Source organism: Miniopterus natalensis, chromosome 1 (genome assembly GCF_054644295.1).
Source record: "Miniopterus natalensis isolate mMinNat1 chromosome 1, mMinNat1.hap1, whole genome shotgun sequence".
NCBI classification, from domain to species: Eukaryota; Metazoa; Chordata; class Mammalia; order Chiroptera; family Miniopteridae; genus Miniopterus; species Miniopterus natalensis.
This window is the reverse complement of record NC_142081.1, coordinates 4464822-4486528: the sequence shown is the minus strand read 5'-3', so window position 1 is coordinate 4486528 and position 21707 is coordinate 4464822. Positions and strand designations below refer to the sequence as shown.

The window sequence follows — 21707 nt, the reverse complement described above, 5'->3', positions numbered from 1 at the left end:
CTCCCGGAGGAGGCGGGCCCGGCCGCGGGGCTCCCGCAGCATCTTAGCCCCGGCGGGCCGCGCGCCCTCCCTCCTCCTGGGGGACCCGGCAGCCCCGCCCCCGCCCCGGCCCCGCCCTCCCGGGCCCCGCCCGGCCACGTCCCCGCCGCGGGCGCCCCCTGGCGGGCGGAGCCGGTTCTGGCGGCGCGGCGGCGGCGGGCCCGGGGTTGCCGTGGTAACCGGCGGCGGCCGCCCCGGCAGGGCCGCCCCAGCGCCAGCGCCGGCCGCGGCTCGGGCGCTCAGTGTGGGGGTGAGCGGCGGCGCGGCGGGCCGGGAGCGGGCGCTGCCCCGCGGCCTCAGCATGGAGGACGGCTTCTCGAGCTACAGCAGCCTGTACGACACGTCCTCGCTGCTCCAGTTCTGCAACGGTGAGCGGCGGGAGGCCGGGAGGCCCTGCGGGCGGGGCCGCGGCGGGGAGGCCGAGGGGCGAGGCCGGGCGGCGGGGAGGCCGCGCAAAGTTGCGGCGCCGGGGCGCGCGGTTCCCGCCGCCGGGGCGCATTGTGCTGGGCCGCGGGCCCGGGCCGCGCTCGCCGCGCCCCCGCCCGGCTCCGGCCGGTGCGCGCGGGGCCGGCCGGTGGCGGCGCCCCCCGCACGGACGCACCGGCGCGGCTGCGCGCGGGAGGCCGGCGCCCGGGGGCTCCGCGGACGTGTTGCGTTGCGCTCCAGCCTCGCCTCCGCTCGGGGAGGTCCGGGCGAGCAGCTCGGCGGGCCGGTCGCGCGGAAACAAAACGCTCCCGCGAGGACGCGCAGTGCGGCCGCGGGCGCGCCCGGGGTCCATGCGGCTCCGCTCGGGCGCAGGCGTCCCGCTCCCGGGCGACCTGCCTCGCAAGTGTCCCCACCAGTTTTGCTCTCAGGGTGATAGATTTAAAATAAATAAATAAATAATTTTTTTTTTAATTTTTTTAACAGGAAGGAAACATCAATAGCTACCAATATGGTATCTTTTAAAATTTTAGTCCCACCAGCAAGGTTGAAAAAGGTTTCCGCAGCTCGCTGCCTATTTGATCAGAACATGAGGTGCGCGGATCCACGGACAAACATCAGCAGCACAGTTTTTTTTTATATCTTGGATTTACTGCTTAATCCGAGAGCCCCAGAAGTTTGTACAGGAAAAAAGATGCGTGTGTTTTTAGGATGTACCTGTAGCGCAGCTGGAATCGTTGGGAATTCTAGATGCTTTTGAAAACCCGAGCTTTTTATTTTATAATTGTAACTGTGATTTAGGGGAACTTTCCTGGCTGTTCGACACCTGTTTGCAAATAGGATGTATGAGCTGTGGCAAAAAGGTTCATGAGCGTGTCGGTTCATCGTCTGTAATGATATTTTAATCTCTGGTGAAATTTATCACCTTTTCAGGGAAGAGGGTGTATTCTGAGAGCTTTGGCAGCTTATAATCTTCATATTAATCACATGTGGCCTCCCCTGACTGAGGAATGCCCTCCCCTCTTCAGTGGACTGAAAGTTTCGACTCTCTTCAAATCTAACACCAGTTTCCCAGGGCAGAACCCCTGTGTTTTTTGATCCTCAGAAGGTGGCGAGGCCAGCAGAGGGTATTTGGTACTCCGCTGGGCACCGGAATTCCTTATAGTTTAGTCATGGGAACGGTTTTACTCTCCAGTAGGTTGAATAGATTCTTCAATTAAATTTTGAATACTTTCTGTAATCAACTTACAATCAGTCATATTTGAATTACAGTTTTGGATGTAAACAGTAGTACCCCCTCCTACGTGTCTGTGGGAGAATCCCCCGTGTTAGTTGTGCAAGGCTTGTGGCTGAAAAATTATATTAAATGAAATTTTCCAGGCATAGAGGCTTTTAAACATGAATATGCAATAATATATGTTGACAGCTTGATTTAGGCTATGAAATGAGCCTAGGCGTTTTTATTTGACCAGTTGTTTGGAAGGTCTGGTCATATTGTTGCTAAACAGCAGTTCAGCCATAAAGTTGATCTAAACATCTATTCATGAATTTTTAAAAATTTTTCTGCTCTCTCATTAATTGCTAGCGTAGAGATATTGGTAAGCTATTTTGCTGGTAATGATGCGTAAAAGAAAGTAAAAACCAACCCTTACGTATCGTATGTAACAGTTTAAAGAAAAAAATCACTTTAAAGTAACTAGAAGCAAACAAAAGACATTGAAGTGAATGATGGCTGTTGAATTACTTTTCTCGGAAAGTTCTTAGCTCTGTTACTTCTTATTTTGGGGGTTACCTTATGAATACAGTTTAAAGAGTAGCCTGTGGGGCGGGAATGAATGCTCACTGATGATGTCTTAAGCAACAGATGTTTCTATGTGAAATTATCCATTTTAAGAGGCCTCCATTAAGTGAAAATGTAAATAAATACAATTCAGTTAATTACTATGGTGATTCAATTAGAGCAGTGGGCCACAGAAACACCATTCCACCAAGGAGGGACTGAAACATTTGGATATTTTATTAGCTACATTGAAACACTTTTCTTCTTCTTAAATTAGAGATTTACATTTCAATGGCAAGACTATGCAGCATCCTGTATGAACTCATGAATTTTCATAGGTTGGGTCTACAGCTCCCTGGTTTTGATAGCGACAGGAACTAAAAAGTCCTAGTTACGTATTAGGTCCAGCAAATACAGCCCGTATGTATTTTTCGGGTGGCTTCCCCTACTGAAGATAGAAGGTCGTATATACGGGAGGAGGGGGGGAGAACAGTTCGTTCTCGCGCGTGACTTTTCCGCCTGCACCTTGCGCCCCGCTTCTTGCCACCTCTCCTACTTCCTTTGTCACTGGCGCGACACCTGCAGCCGGCGGCTGGCCTCCTGAGCGCCCGCCGTCCTCATGGGCTCGATGCGGGCCCTCCGGCTGAAGCAGGGCATCTGTGCGCCGGCTTTTCTTCGCAGTACCTAGAGCCCTGCAGGGTGAGCTAGGAATCACGAGCTTCCCTTATGGCTCCGAGAAAGACGACCGTAGTGGGCGAGCGGACAAAGGCCGTCGTTTGTCGGCCAGTTTACGACTGGGAAATGCCAGCCTTCGCTCCCCGTTTCCGTCAGAGGCCCCCTTTGAGGCAGGGGCACCCCCACGCTCCTCTGCCTGTGAGGACCAGAGGCTCGCGGAGGCTGGTGACGCCGTGAGGCCACACAACTGCGAAGCCTCCGCACCTGTCCGAATCTTTTTTTTTAATAGCAGTGTTACTGAGATTTTCACATACCATAAAATCTCTCCCCTTTAAAGTCTTCGATGAAGTGGCTTTTTGTCTGTTCACGGCATCGGGCAAGCATCACCACTCTCTGATTTTAGCACATTTTCATCACCCCAAATAGAAACCCCAATACCTTTGAGCAGTAGCTCCCGTTCCCCCATCACCTTAGACCCTGACGACCACAAATCTATATTCTGTGTCTAACGTAGATTCTGGGTGTTCAGGATGGATGGAGCCGTGCAGTGATCGGCCTTTCGTGTCTGGCTGCTTTTGCTGAGCGTCGTGTTTAAAGGCTCGCTCGCTCGTCCAGGTGGTAGCCTGTGCACTTCGTTACTATTCCTCCTTCCCTTTTTTTTTCTTTTTGTTACTCCCCCTCATCCTCCCCCCAGGATACTTTTTCCATTGATCTCTAGAGAGAGCGGAAGCGGGGTGGGAGGGGGAGAGAGAGAGAGAGAGAGAGAAACATCGACGTGAGAGGGACACATCGCTTGGTTGCCTCCCGCGTCCGCCACAACCGGGGCTGGGGATTGAACCTGCAACCCAGGAACGTGCCCTTGACTGGGAATCGAACCCGCGACCCTTCCGTCTGTGGGTTGATGCTCTAACCACTGAGCAGCATAGGCCAGGGCTACTTTGTTCCTTCTTGTGGCCAAATAATATTCCATTGTATGGACAGACCACATTTTGTGTCTCCTTTGCTAGTTGGTGGACTTTGGGGGTGTCCCCACTTCTTGACTATCCTGAATAACTCTGCTAAGAACATCCGTACAAGTTTTTGTGGGGGTGGGGGGTGTTTTCATTTATCTTGGGTAGACACCTAGGAATGGAATTGCTGGGTCCCATTGTAACTCTGGCTTTAACACTTTTTTTAAAAAAATCTATCTTTATTGATTTCAGAGAGAGGAAGGGAGAGGGAGAGGGAGAGAGAGAAACATCAATGATGAGAGCCACTGATCGGCTGCCTCCTGCAGGCCCCCACTGGGGATCGAGCCTGCAACGCGGGCATGTGCCCTGACCGGGAATCGAACCGCGATCTCCTGGATCCTAGGTCGACGCTCAACCTCTGAGCCACGCCCGGCCAGGCTGGCTTTAACACTTTTGAGGAATCCATCTGGATTTTATGATATCTAAGTATCAGTTCTTTTGATTTCACCTTGCTGGGAAAAGAACAGGGAATGAAGGACCCGGGTTTCATTTCACTTTCGATGCTCTCCCCAGTCGCGGCTCACCGAAGTGCCGGTGCACACTCGGCTTCCTTGGTAGGTTATAAGGACCGCAGCATCTGAAGGGACCCGGCAGGTAATCTGATCCCCTGGTTTACTTTCTTAAGCCTTTGACTGCTTCTTCCATGTACAGCTAACCCAGGAGCCCAAATGTAAAGCAGATAAACTTGGAGCTGGTCCCACAGAGGTGAGAAGAGGCAGTGCTCTGGCCTCCTCTCCCGCCCCTCCCGCCCACCGATTCCCTCCGCCCACCCCTCCAGGGCTTGCCGTCTCTGTTTGGGGTGCGGGGCGGGGAATGCTCCCCAGGGTGTTCACCCCAGGCTTGAGCAGTTCCAAGGGCCTGGACACTCACTGTCTCTCCATTCCTTCTTTATACAGTTCAGTCAGTTCCTACATACAGTCAAAATTTGGCCCTAGGTCCACAGAGAACAGGTTTAATCTCTTTTCTGTATACAAGGCCATCACATGTTTGAAGACATCATGATAGCTCTTTCTCAAGTCCTATCATTACCATTTAAAAAAAAATTCCTCCTAAGACATGCTTGTAGACCCTTCACCACCCTGGTTTGCCATAGCTGTACTTGTTTCCTTTTGCCTACGTGCCTTTTAAAACTTGACACAACTGCCCGGCCGGGCGTGGCTCAGCGGTTGAGCGTCGACCTAGGATCCAGGCGATCAGGGTTCGATTCCTGGTCAGGGCACATGCCCGGGTTGTGGGTTCGATCAATGACTCTCTCATCATTGATGTTTCTATCTCTCTCCCCCTCTCCTTTCCTCTGTCTGAAATCAATAAAGATATATTTTTTAAAAAAATTAAATAAATAAAACTCGACACAACTGAATGTGGTATCCCAGGCACGGCTTTTGAACAGAGCAGAGTCGAGCAGGATACTTCCCCTCCCTCATTCCATAGTCTATGTTTCTAATAATGCAGCCCACGGTCATATTTGCTCTTTTGCTGGTCACGTCACATTGTTACCACTCATTGATTTCCATCTAAAATTCTTGTTTGTTTACATGTATTATGGCTAAACCCTTTCTTTTCTTTTCGAGCACAACCCTTTCAGATTATAAATAACACAGTTGTGATCTGTGTTCTAATTCTGTGAAGCGTCCCAGCCCTCATATGCCACATTCCAGCGTTACCATGACTTTAGAAGTTGGTCATTGCCTTAAAGGGTATGAGTCTGCCTCGGAGAGCGTCATGAGAGCCCTTGTCGTGTTCCCTCTGACGTCTAGAAGTCCCGGGTATAGCTGGGCTCCTCCCGCAGGTGCTGCTTACTCGTTAACAACCACGGCAGGCCGCGTCCACACTGCCGGCTGCTCTCCCTCACGTTTTGAAATCACTGTAATAATCTTTTGTGCTGTTTCCACTTACTGTTCTTTTCTAGTTCTGAAATGGAAAATTGTTTTTATTTCCAAGCATTTCTATTTGGGGAATTAAGAATAATTTATTGAAAATCCGAAACATCTTTTGGCATCTGTAATACGGATGACTTTCTCTTAACTCGGTGGTAGAATTTTCAAGTTGGCCAACAGTCGGATTAAAAACAGGATCGAGACACTCGTGGGGAGGAAGTCACCTGAGCCCAGCAGTGGGAAGTGTCCTCAGGCCCCTTTGCACCCTCACGGTGGCAGGAGGCCGCCGTGGCTTTCTGCGGCGGCAAACTCAGAAAACGCTCTCGTGGAAGAGTGCAGAGCAAGCACCGCGCGGCGGGGATTTCTAATTGGCGCACCTGGTGCTCCACCCGGCAAGGAATTTATTTTATAGCCAAACCACAAGTATTTATGTCGTTATAAACAAACCCAAGCATTTCGGCGGAAAATTCACAAGACCGTGTTTAAAAAGTAACCAGTCGTTGGTTATTGTTAATTTCTGCGACAGTGTAAGCCTTTTCCTATGTTCTCTTAACAAAGTAAACATTTTAGTTGAGTGGAGGGTGGATCAGAAAAGAGAAATAACCTCTTTGTTTCTCTGTGACAGTCTGTTCGTGCTGTGTGGTTCCCCTAACCACAGAGAAAGCGTTGCGGATTGTACGTTACAGCGTTGCTCTCGTCAGTAAGGCTTCCTCTGAACACCTGAAATCAAGGGTATTTGGTACTACGTGCAAAAAGTCTTTTCCAGGAGAAATATTATTATTCCTCTTTAAGATCTTAGCTCATTAACAGGGAGAGGCTTTCTAGTATTAGCAAAACGTTCTAAATGAAGTCAGAAATGTTGATATTTAAAAGCAGCCTGCCGTGGCCCTGGCCGGCTTGGCTCAGCGGTTGGAGCATCAGCCACGGACTACAGGGCCTTGGGTTTGATTCCGGTCAAGGGCACGTGCCTCGGTGGCAGGCTCCGTCCCCAGCCCTGGCCGGAGCACGTGTGGGAGGCGACCAGTCGATGTGTCTCTCACACACCGATGTTTCTCTCTCTCTCCCACTCCCTCTGAAAAGCGATGGAGAAAATATCCTCCGGTGAGGGTTCGACACAGCGGGGGCGTCGAGGTGCCAGGAGGAGCCAGGCGCTTCCTCTTTGGCTGGCTTTAAAGAGAAGAGCCCATCGTTCTTCAAAGTGCTTACTTTTTGACAAAGAGTTAGGTGGACACACTTCCAGTTGTGTTTCCTCCAACGCTGTATCTTTACTGGAAAATACTGTTGGTTTGGAGGCCACGGTTTTGCAGAGTGCTTAGTTGTGTCTTAAAAAAATGCAATGGTATGTTTTTCCTGCCAGCTTTCTGGAAAAGATTGAAAGCCTGTGTTTTCTAAACTACCCCCACTGCGTGGAGACAGATTTGACCCGCAAGCTTGGATGCCGCGGGAGGGCAAGAGCTCGGAGCCCAGAGCCCGGCCTGGGGGTGGGCCTGACGGGGGCCCCGGCACCTGCAGAGGGAGGGGAAGCCCGCTCGGTCCGGGACTGGGCGTGTCCTTCATTCTGGGCACCATCCTCGGTTGCAGATGATCCCCACACATAACCTTTCAGGGACAGCGGCAGCTCCCGGTTAAAGGCACTGAGGACAGAATCGGGCCGGTTTTCATGGAGAGGCCTTTAAATCCAGTGGGCAGGTGGAACCAATATTCAGCAAATCCCTGCAGTGCCGGGCAATTAAAAATGGTCAGCCCTGGTCGGTGCAGCTCAGCTGGTCGTCCAGTGCACCGAAAGGTCATGGGTTCGATCCCCAGACAGGGTACATACCCAGGTTGCGGGTTCGATCCTTGGTTGGGGTGTCTACGGGTGGCAACCGATCGATGTTTCTCTCTCTCCCCCCCCTCTAAAATCAATAAAAATGTATCCTTGGGTGTGGATTTTTTAAAAAATGTTCAACACACCATCTTCCCAGTAATCGTCTCAGACGCCTGTTCCCCCCAAACCCTCCCATCTCAACCGGCTGGGTAGACTCTGCTCCCCAAATGCCTGGTAATCCATCGCTCCTGCTTAATTTATTTAATTTTAACGTGAAACATCTCATGAGTAATAGATTTGTATGTATACATCTTGCTGCTTTACTAATAATTGTGTTAGCTTAGGTTCCTAGCGGTGGAATCGGCGCGTGAAGCTCGCAGGAGCTTTGCCGCACGGCGTTCGAGGGGCCAGTCACGCTCGCCGTCCGCACGCGCCGGACGTCGTCTGTTTTAAACATTTCAATCAAGTAGGTAGTTTTTAGGCGTCTCACAGGAATGTTATTGTTGTTTTCATTTGTATTTCTTCATTCCTCTGAACACTTTCTGTTTCTCGGCTACTTCTGCTCCCTCCTTTCTGAAATATCTATTCGTGTCCTTCGACCGTCCCAGTAGAGAGGTTTAATGTTTTGTTTGCTGACTCGCACATTTATTCTAAATATATATATTTTTTACTTTCAGTATCCGTTTGTATTCGTTTCAGGCGTGCAGCCTGGTGGTTAGACAGCAGGTGCCTCACCGAGTGTCCCTGCGATGCCTGCAGTGCCCCCTGGCACCGTGCGCAGTTACGGCACTGCGGCCGATGATACCCCGCGCCCTCAGCGCCACTCCGCGGCCGCTCTGCGGCTCGCTGTCCATCTGTACTCCCGACCCCCTCACCGCGCTCACCGGCCCCCAGCACCCCCCCCTGGCAGCCACCAGCCTGCTCTCCGCGTCCGTGAGTCTGCTTCGTCTTGTGTGGTCCTTTTGTCCTTTTGAGCCCCCGGGTAAGGGGAGTCACACGGTGCTTGTCCGCCTCTGAGTCACGTCACTGGGCTGGTGCCCTGTAGGTCCCCCCTGCTGCCCCCAGTGGAGAACGGGGAGGCCTAGGACGCTGCTGGCGGGGCGATCTCCTTTTCACGGCCGCGCAGTGCTCCGCGGCGGGACTGCTTTACCCGCCCGCCTGCGGTGGGCCCGCGGCTGCGCCCAGACCGGGGCCGCTGTACGTGGCGCTGCAGTGGGCACGGGGCAGGCGTTCTTTCGGGTCTCTTCAGATACACGCCCAGGAGCGGAGTCGCTGGGTCATAAGGCAGCTCCGTCTTCAATTTTCTTTTTAAAATCTTCACCGGAGGATATGTTTAGAGAGAGGGGGAGAGACAGAGAGAGACAGAGACATCGATGGGTTGCCTCCCGAGGGGAATCGATCGTAACCTGGGTATGTGCCCTGATCCGGGACCCATCCCGCCCCCTTTGGGTGCCCTGGACAGTGCTCCGACCGACTGAGCCACCTGCCCGGGGCCGTTTTTAATATTTTGAGGCCCCTCCGTACTGTTTTCCGTGGCGGCTGCCCCAGTCTGCGTCCCCACCAGCAGTGCACGGGCCCTTCCCAGGTCCTCGCCGGCACTTCTCGGTTGCTGACCTGTGGATGGAGCCGTTTGACAGGCGTGAGGGGCTCTCGCCCGCTGTGGTTTTACTTTGCATCTCTCTGATGATCAGTGACACTGGGCGTCTTTTCCTGCGTCTACTGGCCGCCTGTCCTCTTAGGAGAAGCGTCTTCTCGGGTCCTCTGCCCATTTTTTAATGTGTTTTTGTTTTGTTTTTGTTTTGGGGTGGGTTTTTTTGTATTGAGTTGTCTGAGTTCTTTATAAATTTGGGGTATTAACCCCGTATCGGATGTGTCGTTGGCAAGTATGTTCTTTTTTTAAAAAAATATATCTTTATTGATTTCAGAGAGAGGAAAGGAGAGGGAGAGAGAGAGAGACAGAAACATCCATGATGAGAGAGTCATCGATCGAGCCCGCACCCTGGGCACGTGCCCTGACCAGGAATCGAACCCCGATCGCCTGGATCCCAGGTCGACGCTCCACGGCTGAGCCGCGCCCGGCCGGGCGCAAGTATGTTCTTCCGTCTAGCAGGTTGCCTTTGTTTTGCCGACGGTCTCTCCTCTGCTGTGCAAACACTTCTTAGTCTGACGTGTTCCCATTTGTTTAGTTTTTCTTTGGTTTCCTTCGCCCAAGGAGATGGGTCAGAAGAAACATCGCGGAGAGAAACGCCGGAGCGTTTGCTGGCTATGTTTTCTTCTAGGAGTTTCACGGTTTCGCGTCGTGAATCCGTTTTGAGCTTAGTCTTGTAAGTCACGTAAGAGAGTGGTTCAGTTTCATTCTTTTCCGTGGTGTCGGTGCGGTTTTCCCAGCACCATCCACTGAGTGTACTCTCTCCGCCCACTGGACGTTCTTGCCTCCTCTGTCCAATATTCGTCCACCGCGCAGGTGCGGGTTTATTTCTGGGCCTCTCACGTGCTCCTGCTTTAGCTCAGACCCTCCTCGGCGCTCGTCCGCGTTTCTGGGTGTTTTTTTGAAAACAGCAGCCCCCAGACTAGACGTTCTGCCTCCAGTCTCGGCCCCTTCAGTCCGCTCCTTTTGATTAAACCGGCGGCGGGTGCCCACGGTGCTCAGATACAGAGATCCGGGCTTCCAGCCGCACACAGTAGGCCTGCGTCCTTCACCACTGCGTCCACAGCTGGCTGCTTAAAGAGCCCAGGGGTGGGCGGCCCTCGGAGACGCCTGCGGAGCTGCGGGCCCGGGCTGGGGTGGGGGGGTGCTCCCCGAGGAGACCCTGCGCCAGCCCTTCCTTCTGGAACGCGGAGAGGGGCTGGGAGAACATGGCAGCCCGCCCAGGGGAGGGTTAGGAGGCCCTGAGGGACCTTTTGGAAACCGAAAGCGTGTCCTACAGTGAAAGAAAAAGGAGCCGAGCGGCCTGAAGTGAGGCTGGAGTGGGGCGGGGGTCCCGTGCGGCTCCTCGGCCGCGCTAGGAGGGGGGTCTACTCTGTGGAGCAGAGAATGTGGCGGAGGATTTTGAGGCGAGGGAGTGGCGGGGTCAGATCTGCAGGGGTTTTTGAAGGAGGGTGCGGAGGGTGGGCTGGGGGAGCAGGGGAGGGGGAGCCGGGGGCAAGGCCAGGGGCTGCTTAGGGCCACCCTCGCCCGGCTGTGTCCTTAGGAGCTGGGACAGGCAGGGTCAGCCCGGCCAGTCCTGTGCTCATCCCGTGGGGCGTCCAGGCTGAGGGGCGGAGCCGCCGTGGGATGCGCGCTCTGGAGCCGGGGAGACGGCGGGACTGGAGATGAAAAATTTGAGAGCCTGCAGTATGTGGATGGTAACCGAATCCGTGGCACAGATGAGCTCGCCCAGGACACGTCGGGCATTTAGATGCTCCTCTGGAAGACGGATCTGATCCTAGCAGCCTCCCGTCTGCACGTCTTCAGTTCCCTGCCCCCTGCCTTGGCACCGGGCCCTTCAGGGAGCAGCTGCCTGTCTCGGCCAAGTCCCAGCTCCGCCCCTGCCACCCTCCTGGCTCCCCAGGGCAGTGAACTGTGCTTCCCCGGGGTCCGCGGGTGGTTTAGTATAAACCCCCGTCGTCAAGGTTATCCCAGAGGCCTGCTGCTGTGGCCCGTTTTCAGACCCCCGTGAGACCGCCGGCTCCCGGGCAGAGCCCCCAGTGAGCGTCTCTGTCTGGGGCCTCGGCAGGGCCTGACCCCGATGGGTCCTCGTGACTGTCGGATGAACGAAAGCAGCAGCAGCCTTCTTTTTCTCACAGCGCCGCCTCGAACACGCAGCCGGCAGAAGGCCACGCGGGACGGGCGAGCCCTGAACTGTGGTTAGAAAGAAAGCACCCCCGCTGCCCTCCCGTGTGCTTGAAACTGTGTGTGTGTATATCCACATGCTAAACAGCACGTCTGTCTCCAGGCACGCACACGTATGTGCACACGTGTCTCACGGGTGTGTCCACGTGCACATGCATGTGCCGCGTGACTCACCCCCCATCAGAGAAGCAGCAGACGTGGGCACTCGGAGGGAAGCGCCCCAGGCGAGGAGCGCGGTGGGTGGGCCCCGGGAGCGGGGAGGACACAGTGGACAGGAGCGGGCCTGGGGGCGGGGCCGGGCCTGAGGGGTCCCACGTCCGGCACACGCATCACGCGGCGCCCCCAGCTGGACACCGGGTCGCTGCGATCGATGCGTGGAGAATCTGCAGAAGGCCTTGGGTGGCTTAACAAGCCCCAAACAAATTATTTGCAGCAAATTAGCTGACACAGTGAAGTAGTTCTTGGCAAAACCAGCATTCTTAGCAGTAAAAAAGATCCGACTGTGAAGTCAGCCCCCCCCCCCCCCGAGGTTATTTTATGTAACAGGAATTTGACTGTTCTCAGAAAAACGCGTTCCAGCGGGGAACCCGTGGGGCAGAGCTGGGACTCGCCCGCTCCGGCCTCGCTGGCCGTTCAGCGCCCGTTACAGCGTCACAAACAGGAACAGGACGAGCGGGGCTCCTTCCTCTGCTACCAGGTCACCTGCGATGCCACATCCCGTGTGTGACCCACGGACGCCGCTCCCGGCGACCGCGTGGGCGCCGAAATGAATGTAGGGACCTGTTGGCAGGGCTTTGCCCGCACTCCACTGTCTCACAGACAACGCTGGCTCCGTGTGTCGTTTCTTTGCCTGCCTTCAAAATTTCATTGAGCTGCTATAATTTAATTATATCAAAATATCTGTTCCATCTGCGTCCTGTACTTGATTGTAGCTCTGCCGCCAACTGGAGCTTGAGCTCATTGAGGGAGGGCCGTGTCTCCCGGTGCAGGTGCCGTGTGTGCGTGTGTAGAATGACTGGCCCGGGAGGAGACACACGGACAGTCCTGGGATTCTCACCAAGCAGCGTCTAGCGTGTCTCCCCGTTTAATCTTCGCCACAGCCCTTTGTGGTGGCTACTGTGATCGTCTCCGCGCGGACGGGTGAGGGCATGGAAGCCCCAGAGGGTGCCTGACGTGCTCGGGCCCCCTGGGCACCGCTGTGCGGGCTGGGATCTGAGCCCAGGCCGCCGGCCCCACTGTCCACGGCATTCTGGGTGCTCATCCTGTTTGACGACTGAGTGATGGATTAAAAGATGGGAAGGATCCCGGACATGGAGGGGCTGGGGCGACGGGTTGGTCTGCCCCTGGCTTCGAGGCGAGGCTGCACACAGATCACTGGTCCAGACCGGAGTTCCTGTCCCTGGTGCTGCCGGGGTCTCCAAACAAGGGTCTTTGCCTTCGCCACATCTCCCTTCACGTCGCACCACTTTCTAGAGCTAAAGTCTCACTTGTCTCTGAGTCGCCACAGTCTCTCTGAAGTTCCCCGGAGCTCCAGGACTCGGGGCCACCCCCTGCTTCCCTGACCCAGGCGCCTCTCCCCCCCCCCGGCACCCTGGGGTCCCCCACCCTCAGCCTCTGGTGGTGTCTAACGTGCCAGGCTGGTTCCGTGCACCCTCCTGTCCGGGGCCCGCCTCCCCTCAGGGACGCTTCCCCAGCCCTCCGCCACCTGCCCGACTCCAGTCCCTTAGAGCCCAGCTCCCCTGTTCCCCTGCTCTGGACACCTCCCGGCCGGGATTTCATCAGGCCCCGTGGGTGCCCGTGGCGCCCAGGCCACACCTCTCACTGCCCCGCAGACCTGGGTTTCCCTCGGGACCAGCAGCGCCCGGAGGACCCGCCGGGGGCCTCAGCACCTGCGTGCTGACCAGGGGGTGAGCCCGCGCCGAGTGGAGATGTCAGGCGGCCACGTCGGCCTGGTCGTTGCCGCCTCGGCCGGGCCTCCGGCCACCGGGCCGCCGCTGTAACCAAGCCTGGTGAAACTTGTGTTTCCGTCCGCAGTTCTGGATCTTCCCGTTCTTCTCCAGCGGCCTTATTCTAATAATTCATCTCTTGCTTTTCTCAGAACATTTTTATTTTTAGTTATTATAAAACACACCTCGAATAGAATTTCCCGTCGTCACCGCTTTCAGGCGCACAGCTCAGTGGCATTAAGCACGTTCCCGTTGTTGTGGGAGTGTCACCACATCCATCCCCAGAACTTCATCTTGCAAAACCGAAACTGTCCCGTTACACTCCTCCCCCAGCCCTGGCGACCCCCACGCTCGGTCTGTCCCTGAGAATAATGTGACCGCTCCTGTCCCTGATGAGCGTGCAGTCGTGGTATTTGTCCTTCCATGTGACTGGCTTGTCCCTTGCAGGACCCTTTTTCCAAACCGTAGGTTCATGAACTTGGAGAGTCCCAGAGTGAGCAGTGCTGAGGGAGGGTGCAGGGCCCGTGCAAGGAGCTGGGTAAGTGCCTAGGAGTTCCAGGCTGTCAGAGCTCAGGGGGGGTGGCCCCAGGTCACACCCCCACACCCCGCCAGCTGCTCTGCTCGCCTGTGGAGTCTAAGCATCTTATCTTGGAATCCCTGTACTAAAAACTGCATTCTTGCCCCGAGGGGATCAGCACAAGGCTGGCCAGGAACGGGGGTGCAGAGTCCTGGGAGCGGGGCTCAGACCCCGCAATGCCCTTCACACCCAGCGAACAGCAGCAAAGGGCTCCTCTGACACCAGAGAATGGCGACAAGTGTCTGAGCTCTCCTAGGCATGGGGAACATTCAGAGCAGTTTGGGAAAATGACGAGGGACATATGTTTGCTAAAGAAATTCCATGACACGGGCCCTCCGATCACCAATAGCGCGCATTCCCTCGCAGCCAGCCAAGGGGCTAAGAAAGGAAACAGCAGATGTGGGCCTGTGATCTGGGCAGGGTCTGGGCTGGACGCTTGGAATAGCTCTGACTTTCTGTTTTGGTTTTGTTTTTTGTTTTCTTGAGATTACTGTTGCACATTGGCACAGTCCCTGACATGAGTGTCCGACTGGAGCATCTCCTTTGCAGGACTGTTTAAAAAGATGAGTGGGCACCGGCTACCCCTGTTCAGAATTAATCAGCTCCTGAAAACTAGCGAAAAGATTACGTGCATTTCTTTCAAGATTCCCTAGAATCTATCACTGACTCACTTTCCCTGAGGTTCAGGGCAGGGGCTTTGGGGACAGTCCTGGGTTTAAATTTTGATTCTGCGAGTTACGGAGAAGCTGGGGGAGTAAAGGCCCTGGCCCCTCTCGTCCGTCGCTCCATCTGCAGCTACGTGCCCTGGTGGACACGCCCGGGGAAAGCCGAGAGCAGGGGTGGCCCCCAGCACAGAGGAGGGCAGAGGGTCTGGAGGGCGAGCACCGGAGGTCCAGTGTGTAGTGTAAACACAGACATTACTGTTTAGTAAGACATGTTGCCTTCGCGTTTTCATGGTTGCAACTACACTGATCTATCCTGGTTCCTGTGGCCTAGTAGATAGCATGGAAATATAAAGAATTATAAGAAAATACAATGAACTATATGCCAACAAATTGGACAGTCTGGAAGAAATGGATCAGTTCCTAGAAACTTACAATCTTCCAAGACTGAATCACTAAGAAACAGAAAATCTGAACAAACCAATTACTATCAACAAAATTGAATCAGTAATAATAATAAAAAAAACTCCCAACAGACAAAAGTCCTGGACTGATGGCTTCACAGGTGAACTTTACCAAACATTCAAAGAATTAACACCTCTAAGCAGAAATTTCCAGAGGAGGGAAGGGAAGGCTCCCAAGCTCATTTTACGAGGCCAGCCTTATCCTAATTCCAAAACCAGATAAAGACCCTACAAAGAAAGAAAATTATGGGCCAGTATCCCTGATGGACATAGATGCAAAGAACCTCGACAAAGTATTAGCAAACTGAATGAGCAGTAATTACGAAGATCATAAAGCAAAACAGAAACAGACTCAGATACAGAGAAGAGACTGATGGTTGGTTGCCAGAGGGGAGGGGGACGGGGGGACTGGGTGAGAGAGGTGAAGGCACTGAGAAGTACAGATTGGCCGTTACAGAACAGTCACAGGGATCTAACGTACAGCATAGGAAATACAGTCAATAATATTGTAATAACTGCGGCGTCAGGTCGCCACTTGAAATATCAGGGGGAACGCTTTGTAAAGCACATGATTGTCTAACCGCTGTGCGCACCTGAAACTTTTCTAAGAACCAGCTCTTGGTTTCATTGGCCTTTTGTATTGGTGTTTAGACACTATTTCCTTTATTTCTGCTCTGATCTTTATTATTTCCTTCCCCCCTCTCCCTTTGGGCTTTGTTATTTTTTTTTTCTAGTTCCTTTAAGTGTGAGGTTAGATTGTTTACTTGAGATTTTTCTTGTTTCTTGAGGTGGGCCTGTATTGCTATGAATTTTCCTCTTGGGACTGCTTTCCTTGTGTCCCATAGATTTGGGACTTTCAGAGATTTGGGGATTTTGTGTCTTTGTCTCTAGGTAACCTTTCGCCTTCTTCCTCGATCTCATTAACCCATTGTAACACCGTTACGTTGGGTGTCTCTCCAGGAGTCCCCTCATTTTTTTTCTCCCTGCCGTTCCAACGGGGTGCTTTTGGTTGTCTTGTCATCCAGATTGCTAATTTGACCCTCTGCCTCCTCTCATCTGTCATTGATGCCTTCTAGTGCGTCCTTCGTTTCCGACTGGTTCTTTCTTACGGCTTCCATGTCCTTTTGATGCTTACGTGTCTCTTTGTTGAAGTTCTCACGAAGTTTTTTTAAAAAAAAATTGGTTTGTCTTCCTGGTGTTGAGGTGAATCAGTTCTTTGTATATTTGGGGAATTAAACCCTTATCAGATGTATCATTGGTGAATGTCCTCCCGCACAGTGGGCTCCCTTTTCATTTTGTTGATGGTTTCTTTTGCTGTGCAGAAGCTTTTTAGTTTGATGTGTCTTGTTTTTCCTTTGTTTCTCTTGCCCTGGGAGATGTGTTGGTGGCCATCCCGCTTTATGAGATGTCTGAGATTTTACTGCCTAGGTTTTCTTCGAGGATTTTTGTGGTTTCATGACTTACATTTAAACCTTTTATCTATTTTGAGTTTATTCTTGTGTTTGGTGTAAGTTGGTCTAGTTTTATTTTTTGCACGGACCCGTCTAGTTTTCCAGCACCATTTATTGAAGAGATTGTATTTATTCCATTGGATGCTCTTGCCTCCTTTGTCAAATACTAATTGACGATATAGTTGTGGGTCAATTTCTGGGGTCTCTGTTCTGTTCCCATACTGATCTACATGCCTGTCCTTGTGCCAGTGCCAGGCTGTTTTGATGACCGTGGCTTTGTAGTGTAGTTTGATATCTGGTATTATGATCCCTCCAGCGTTGTTCTGCTTTCTCAAGATGGCTGCAGCTTTTCGGGGCCCTTGAGCATCTTTAGAACCAGCATCTTGAACTCTGTGTCTGGCAGATAGATATCTTGCCTCCATCTCAGTTCTTTTTCTAGGGATGTTTCCTGTCCTTTCATTTGGGACCTGTTTCGTCCTCTCCCCACTTTGGCTGCCTCTCTGTGTCTGTGTCTGTGTGTTCGGTCCGTCTGCTATGTCTCCCAGTCTTGGCGGGGTGGCCTTGTGTAGTAGGTGTCCTGTGGGGCACAGTGTCCCTGATCGCCTGAGCCAGGTGCTCCAGGAATGTCCCGTGTGGGTCATGTGTCCCGTCTTGTTGTAGCTGAGTCTGAATTGCTGTTGGCACGTCAGTGGGTGGGATTGACCTTCAGGCTGACCGGCTGTGAGAATTGGCCACGGCGACACCATATGAGCCACTGTGGAGGGGCTGACCACAGAGAGGGGGGACCTGGTGCTGGCTGAGACCACCCTTTGGGTGTGTCGCTTGAGGTGCTAATCAGGTAGTAGGTGCTCTGCTGAAGCCGGCCATTGGGTGTGTTGATTCCAGGGCCTCTTGGGAGGGCCTCCAGGACAAGCCAGTGTCTGTCACTGCCGGTAACCAGCCTGGGGCTATGTGTTAGGAGCCACAAAGTGATCTGCAGTTGATAGCTGCCTGTGGTGGACCTGGGTGTGCGTGGGAGAGGCCACCCTGTGAACCAAGACCAGCTTCTACCAGTACCTGGCCTGGGGCAGGTCAGCAAAAGGCACCGGCCCCCGGCCCTGTCCCTGCCTGCCTCTGCTGCTGACGGAGCCTCTCAGGTGGTACACGCGTTGGGCGAGGCAGGGTCTCAGGGAGTCACCAGGGTGGGGCGGGTGGTGGTCACCAGGTTCAGATTTGGCTCCAGTGCTGAGCCTGAGGCCACTCAGCAGAAGGGTACGCTGTGGCCAGCCACCTCCCGCCTGGGGCCTGCGGACCTCTGTCGGGAGGGGGGGAGGTCTCAGAGTCATCAGGGAGGAGCTAGTGGAGGTCACCTGTCTGACGAAGATTCAGATTTGGCCGTGCGGAGGAGGGCTCAACATAGACGTGATGGCGGCTGTCCCTCCAGCCCTCCTCACCCCGAAGACACATAAATCAGTTTCTCTCTGGCACCCCCCAAGCCGCCGGCCATCCGCCAGAGCTCAGGGTGAGTGCCTGCGAGCCGGGCCCTTTAGGGGAACACCCGGGTTTCCAGCTGCTTTTCCTCTCGGCTCACCTGGACGGACCGAGTCCCCGCCGATTTTCACAACCAGGTGTTCCTGGCTGGGGAGCTCGGTGTGGGGCTGGGACCCCTCATTTTTCAGGGGGGACCTCTGCAGCTGAGATATCCCTCCTGATTCTGAGCTGCCATGGGGGGGGACGGGGCAGCTCCTTTCACGTCTCTGCCTCTCCTTCCAGCCTCCCCCTGGCTGCTGCTTTATATCCTGAGTTATGGGACTCCATCCAGCGGGTTCTCCAGGTTGACTGGCTGATAGTTTACTTGTACTTTTGATGTGGACCTGGGGTGGCAAGCACAGTGCTCACCTCCACCGTCAGCTGCAACTCTCAAGAGTCACATTGAGACTCTTTATTTTAATTTCATTTACTGACTTAGTACATAACCCAGTGTAAAGTAATCTCCACTCTTGTGTTTTATAGCTTTAAAAGCAGCTTCAGGCCTGTTTCTTACTTACCTCTTGCAACCAAACGGTAAGGTTAGTAAGATGCTGTTTTACCACAGGCAGACTGATGGATGTTAGGCAAGTTCACCCAGGCCGCCCAGGGAGTAAGTGACGGGTCTCCTGACAAGACCCCAACTCTTTGAACAGTGCCACATGCCTCGTACTTGTGGTCTTCACACTAGTGTCTACGTTGACCTGGTCACCTGCCTTTATAAGAGCACTTTATTGTATTTAAAAAGAAAATACGATAAAGACAATTGCATTTTTTTGTTCTGCACATTTTTTTTCCAGCACCTTGAAAATTATTTATAGATACACCTGCTTTAAGAAAACCTGACATTCGCCCTGGCCGGTGTGGCTCAGTGGCTAGAGCGTCAGCCTGCGCACTGCAGGGTCGCAGGGTCGATTCCTGGTTAAGGGCTTGTACCTGGGTTGCGGGTTCAGTCCCCGGCCCCAGCCGGGCATGTGAGGGAGGCAACCAGTCGGTGTGTCTCTCTCACAGTGGTGTTTCTCCCCCTTTCTCTCTACCCCTCTGCCTCCCTCCCTCCCACTCTAAACATCAATGGAAAAAATATTCCTCGTGTGAGCATAAGAAAACAAAACAAAAACACACAAATAAACAAAACCTGATATTCAAAAGTCTGGGTGCATAAAACAGAAGCCATGATACAGGATTTACAGGATTCCGCGGCATTTTCTTGAAACCGTAGAGTTCCTTATCTGCCTAAATATATTTACCAAACATTTACCGTCTCCTTCAGGGGCACAGCGAGCCCCCGCCCAGCTGGGCTTATCTCAGGTGCCCGAGACCCAGCAGCCCTGCAGAGGCCTGGCTTCCAGGTCGGCCCGCAGCCCCTCGCCTGGGATCTCGGGATCCAGGAGGCTCCGAAACCAAATGCTTCCTGGTAGCTCGTCTGTTAGCCTCGGCCGGATCTGAAATCATTTCGCCGCGGCGGTGGGGAGGCCCACCTGCGTGGAAACGTGGCTTTTAATGGTTTATATTTATTTCTTTCACGTGGAAGTTCCTCTGCTTGCCTGCGGAGGCGTCTCCGTGTGATGGCAGGTGCTGCCCAGGCCCCTCTGGGGTCTGGGGTAATGTAAGGTGTATGATCCATGCGTCCATTCTGAGGTCAGAACCCAAATTCAGAAGCATGTGAGGGGCTCGGGGAAGGCTGTGTGGGCGAGTGGGACCCGACAGCCAAGCTGACGCCGTGCCCAGGGCGAGTCCTGATGAGGCTCCATTGGGTCTTCCCTGTGTCCTACGTTTGCTTCACTGACCGACAGTGGAAAGCCCGGCTTGTAGGTGGATGGTGCCCTGGGGGCACCGAGAGGCCATTGTACCAGTCACCTGTCGCTGCGTCCTCTAGAGCTAGCCCAGTGCCTCCAGCACCACACAGCCAGATGTGCCAAGTTTTGGCTCCAAGAAAGCAAAGTTCACTGTCTTTACTAAATACCTCCCTCCCTTCCATGGGAATTTTTGTTGTTAATCCTGACCGAGGATATTTTTTCCATTGATTTTTAGAGAGAATGGAAGGGAAGGAGGGGGAGAGAGAGACATCGATTGGTTGCCTCCCCCACGCACCCCGACCGGAACGGGGGATGGAACCTGCACCCAGGAACATGCCCTTGACCGGGAATCAAACGCAAGACCCGCCTGGCTTGTGTGGTTCAGCAGTTGAGCGTCGACCTAGGATTCAGGAGATTGAGGTTCGATGCCCGGTCAGGGCTCATGCCCGGGTTGCGGGCTCGGTCCCCAGCAGGGAACGTGCAGGAGGCAGCCGATCAGTGACTCTCATCATTGATGTTTCTCTCTCTCTCTCCCTCCCTCTCTCTGAAATCAATAAAGATATATTTTTAAAAATAAAAATAAACAACTGTGGACCCTTCCGTGCACGGGCCGACACTCCAACCATTGAGCCACGCTGGTCAGGGCCCTCCCGTAGGGATCCGGGTGCCTGCTGCTCCAAGGCCTGGCATTTGGCTTGATTCTTAGCAGTTGGAACAACGGTGCTTCACATCTGCTTACTCTCTGCAGCTTACGGTTTTGTCGTTTCTTTCTCTGTCCCCACCACAGTCCGTGCATAACTGGGGCTGGCCGTCTTCACCGTGGAGGAGCTGGGGGCCGGTGGTTCCCCGGGACGCGTGGCTCGCGATCCGTGGGTCCTCTGCCTCGTGCTTTTCCTTTCTGGCTGCCCTCAGAGGCCCTTGGAGTTATTTGGTGATTAGGACCAGGCTTCTGTCTTCTAGGACTCAGCTCCAAAACCCAGGCCAAGGAAGTGGTGGCTCTTTTCAGAGTCGGGGCCAGATCCCGTGGCCTCGGCGGGCCTTGGTCTTCTTCGCCATGAAGTGGGCTTGGGAGTCCTTGCTGGCGAAACAGTCAGCGGCTGCTTGGCGACCTGCAGAGCTCTGCCCATCACACGGTGACGTGTTCCCCACTCTTTCTCTGCTCCCATCCCAGATAAGCCTGTCTGGGGTCCCCCGGTGTTTCCCCATGTCTGTTTGGGGTTCACCTCATAGCCTTCTGTCTGCACTGTCCCCTCTGACATCCTCCAGAGCAAAGCCTCCGCTGTCTTCACGCATCTTTGGGAGCCGCGCGGCCTCCCTCCCTCGGTGAGCAGTGAGTGTGCCAGAAGTCACACTCCAGAGACACGCGGGGGCTGTCGGTGGGCGGCCCGGTCCTGCTGACTGTCAGGTGCCTCGGCAGGTGTCACACGTGCCTGACACCCACACAACTGGGTGCAGACTGAGAAAGTCAAGCAAATGAATGTTTAACCTAAATTTCTAAAGGGGGATTTTAGGCAACATCCAGCTGATGGTTGCTTTTCGATACACGGTTGGTTTAAGAACCTTGTGGCCTTTTGGAGGAGCCACACAGCAGTCAGGAGTTTCTCGGAATTTGTCCCCTGCTAGGAGCCTGTGGTGACCCCCTCGGGGCATTACGCGTCCCAGGCCGCGTCCGTCCCTGCCCTGTGGGCTCCACAGTGTGTCGGCCTCGAGGTTCCCTCCATACCAGAGGGGCTCAGGGTCAAGACTTAGGGCCCTGTGAAGTGGGTGGGGTGGGAGGGGACGCAGGCCTCTCTGCAGGGTGGCTGCAAGTCTCAGGGTCAAGGAAACAATGTAAACCTTTGAATACAGGCTCCTGAATAGTT

The 21707-nt window shown here is 54.0% G+C and overlaps 1 protein-coding gene across 2 annotated transcripts in view; it reads left to right on the top strand.

The window, feature by feature from the left end:
- Positions 1-290: 290 nt before the first annotated feature.
- The window catches only part of EML1 (EMAP like 1), an 87673-nt gene continuing 66256 nt past the window's right edge, over positions 291-21707 (top strand). For both annotated transcript variants that reach the window (XM_087818288.1, XM_087818291.1), the window contains exon 1: positions 291-407. In XM_087818288.1, the coding sequence (XP_087674414.1) occupies positions 341-407 (67 nt within the window). In that variant the 5' untranslated portion in view covers positions 291-340. The remainder of the gene's footprint in view (positions 408-21707) is intronic.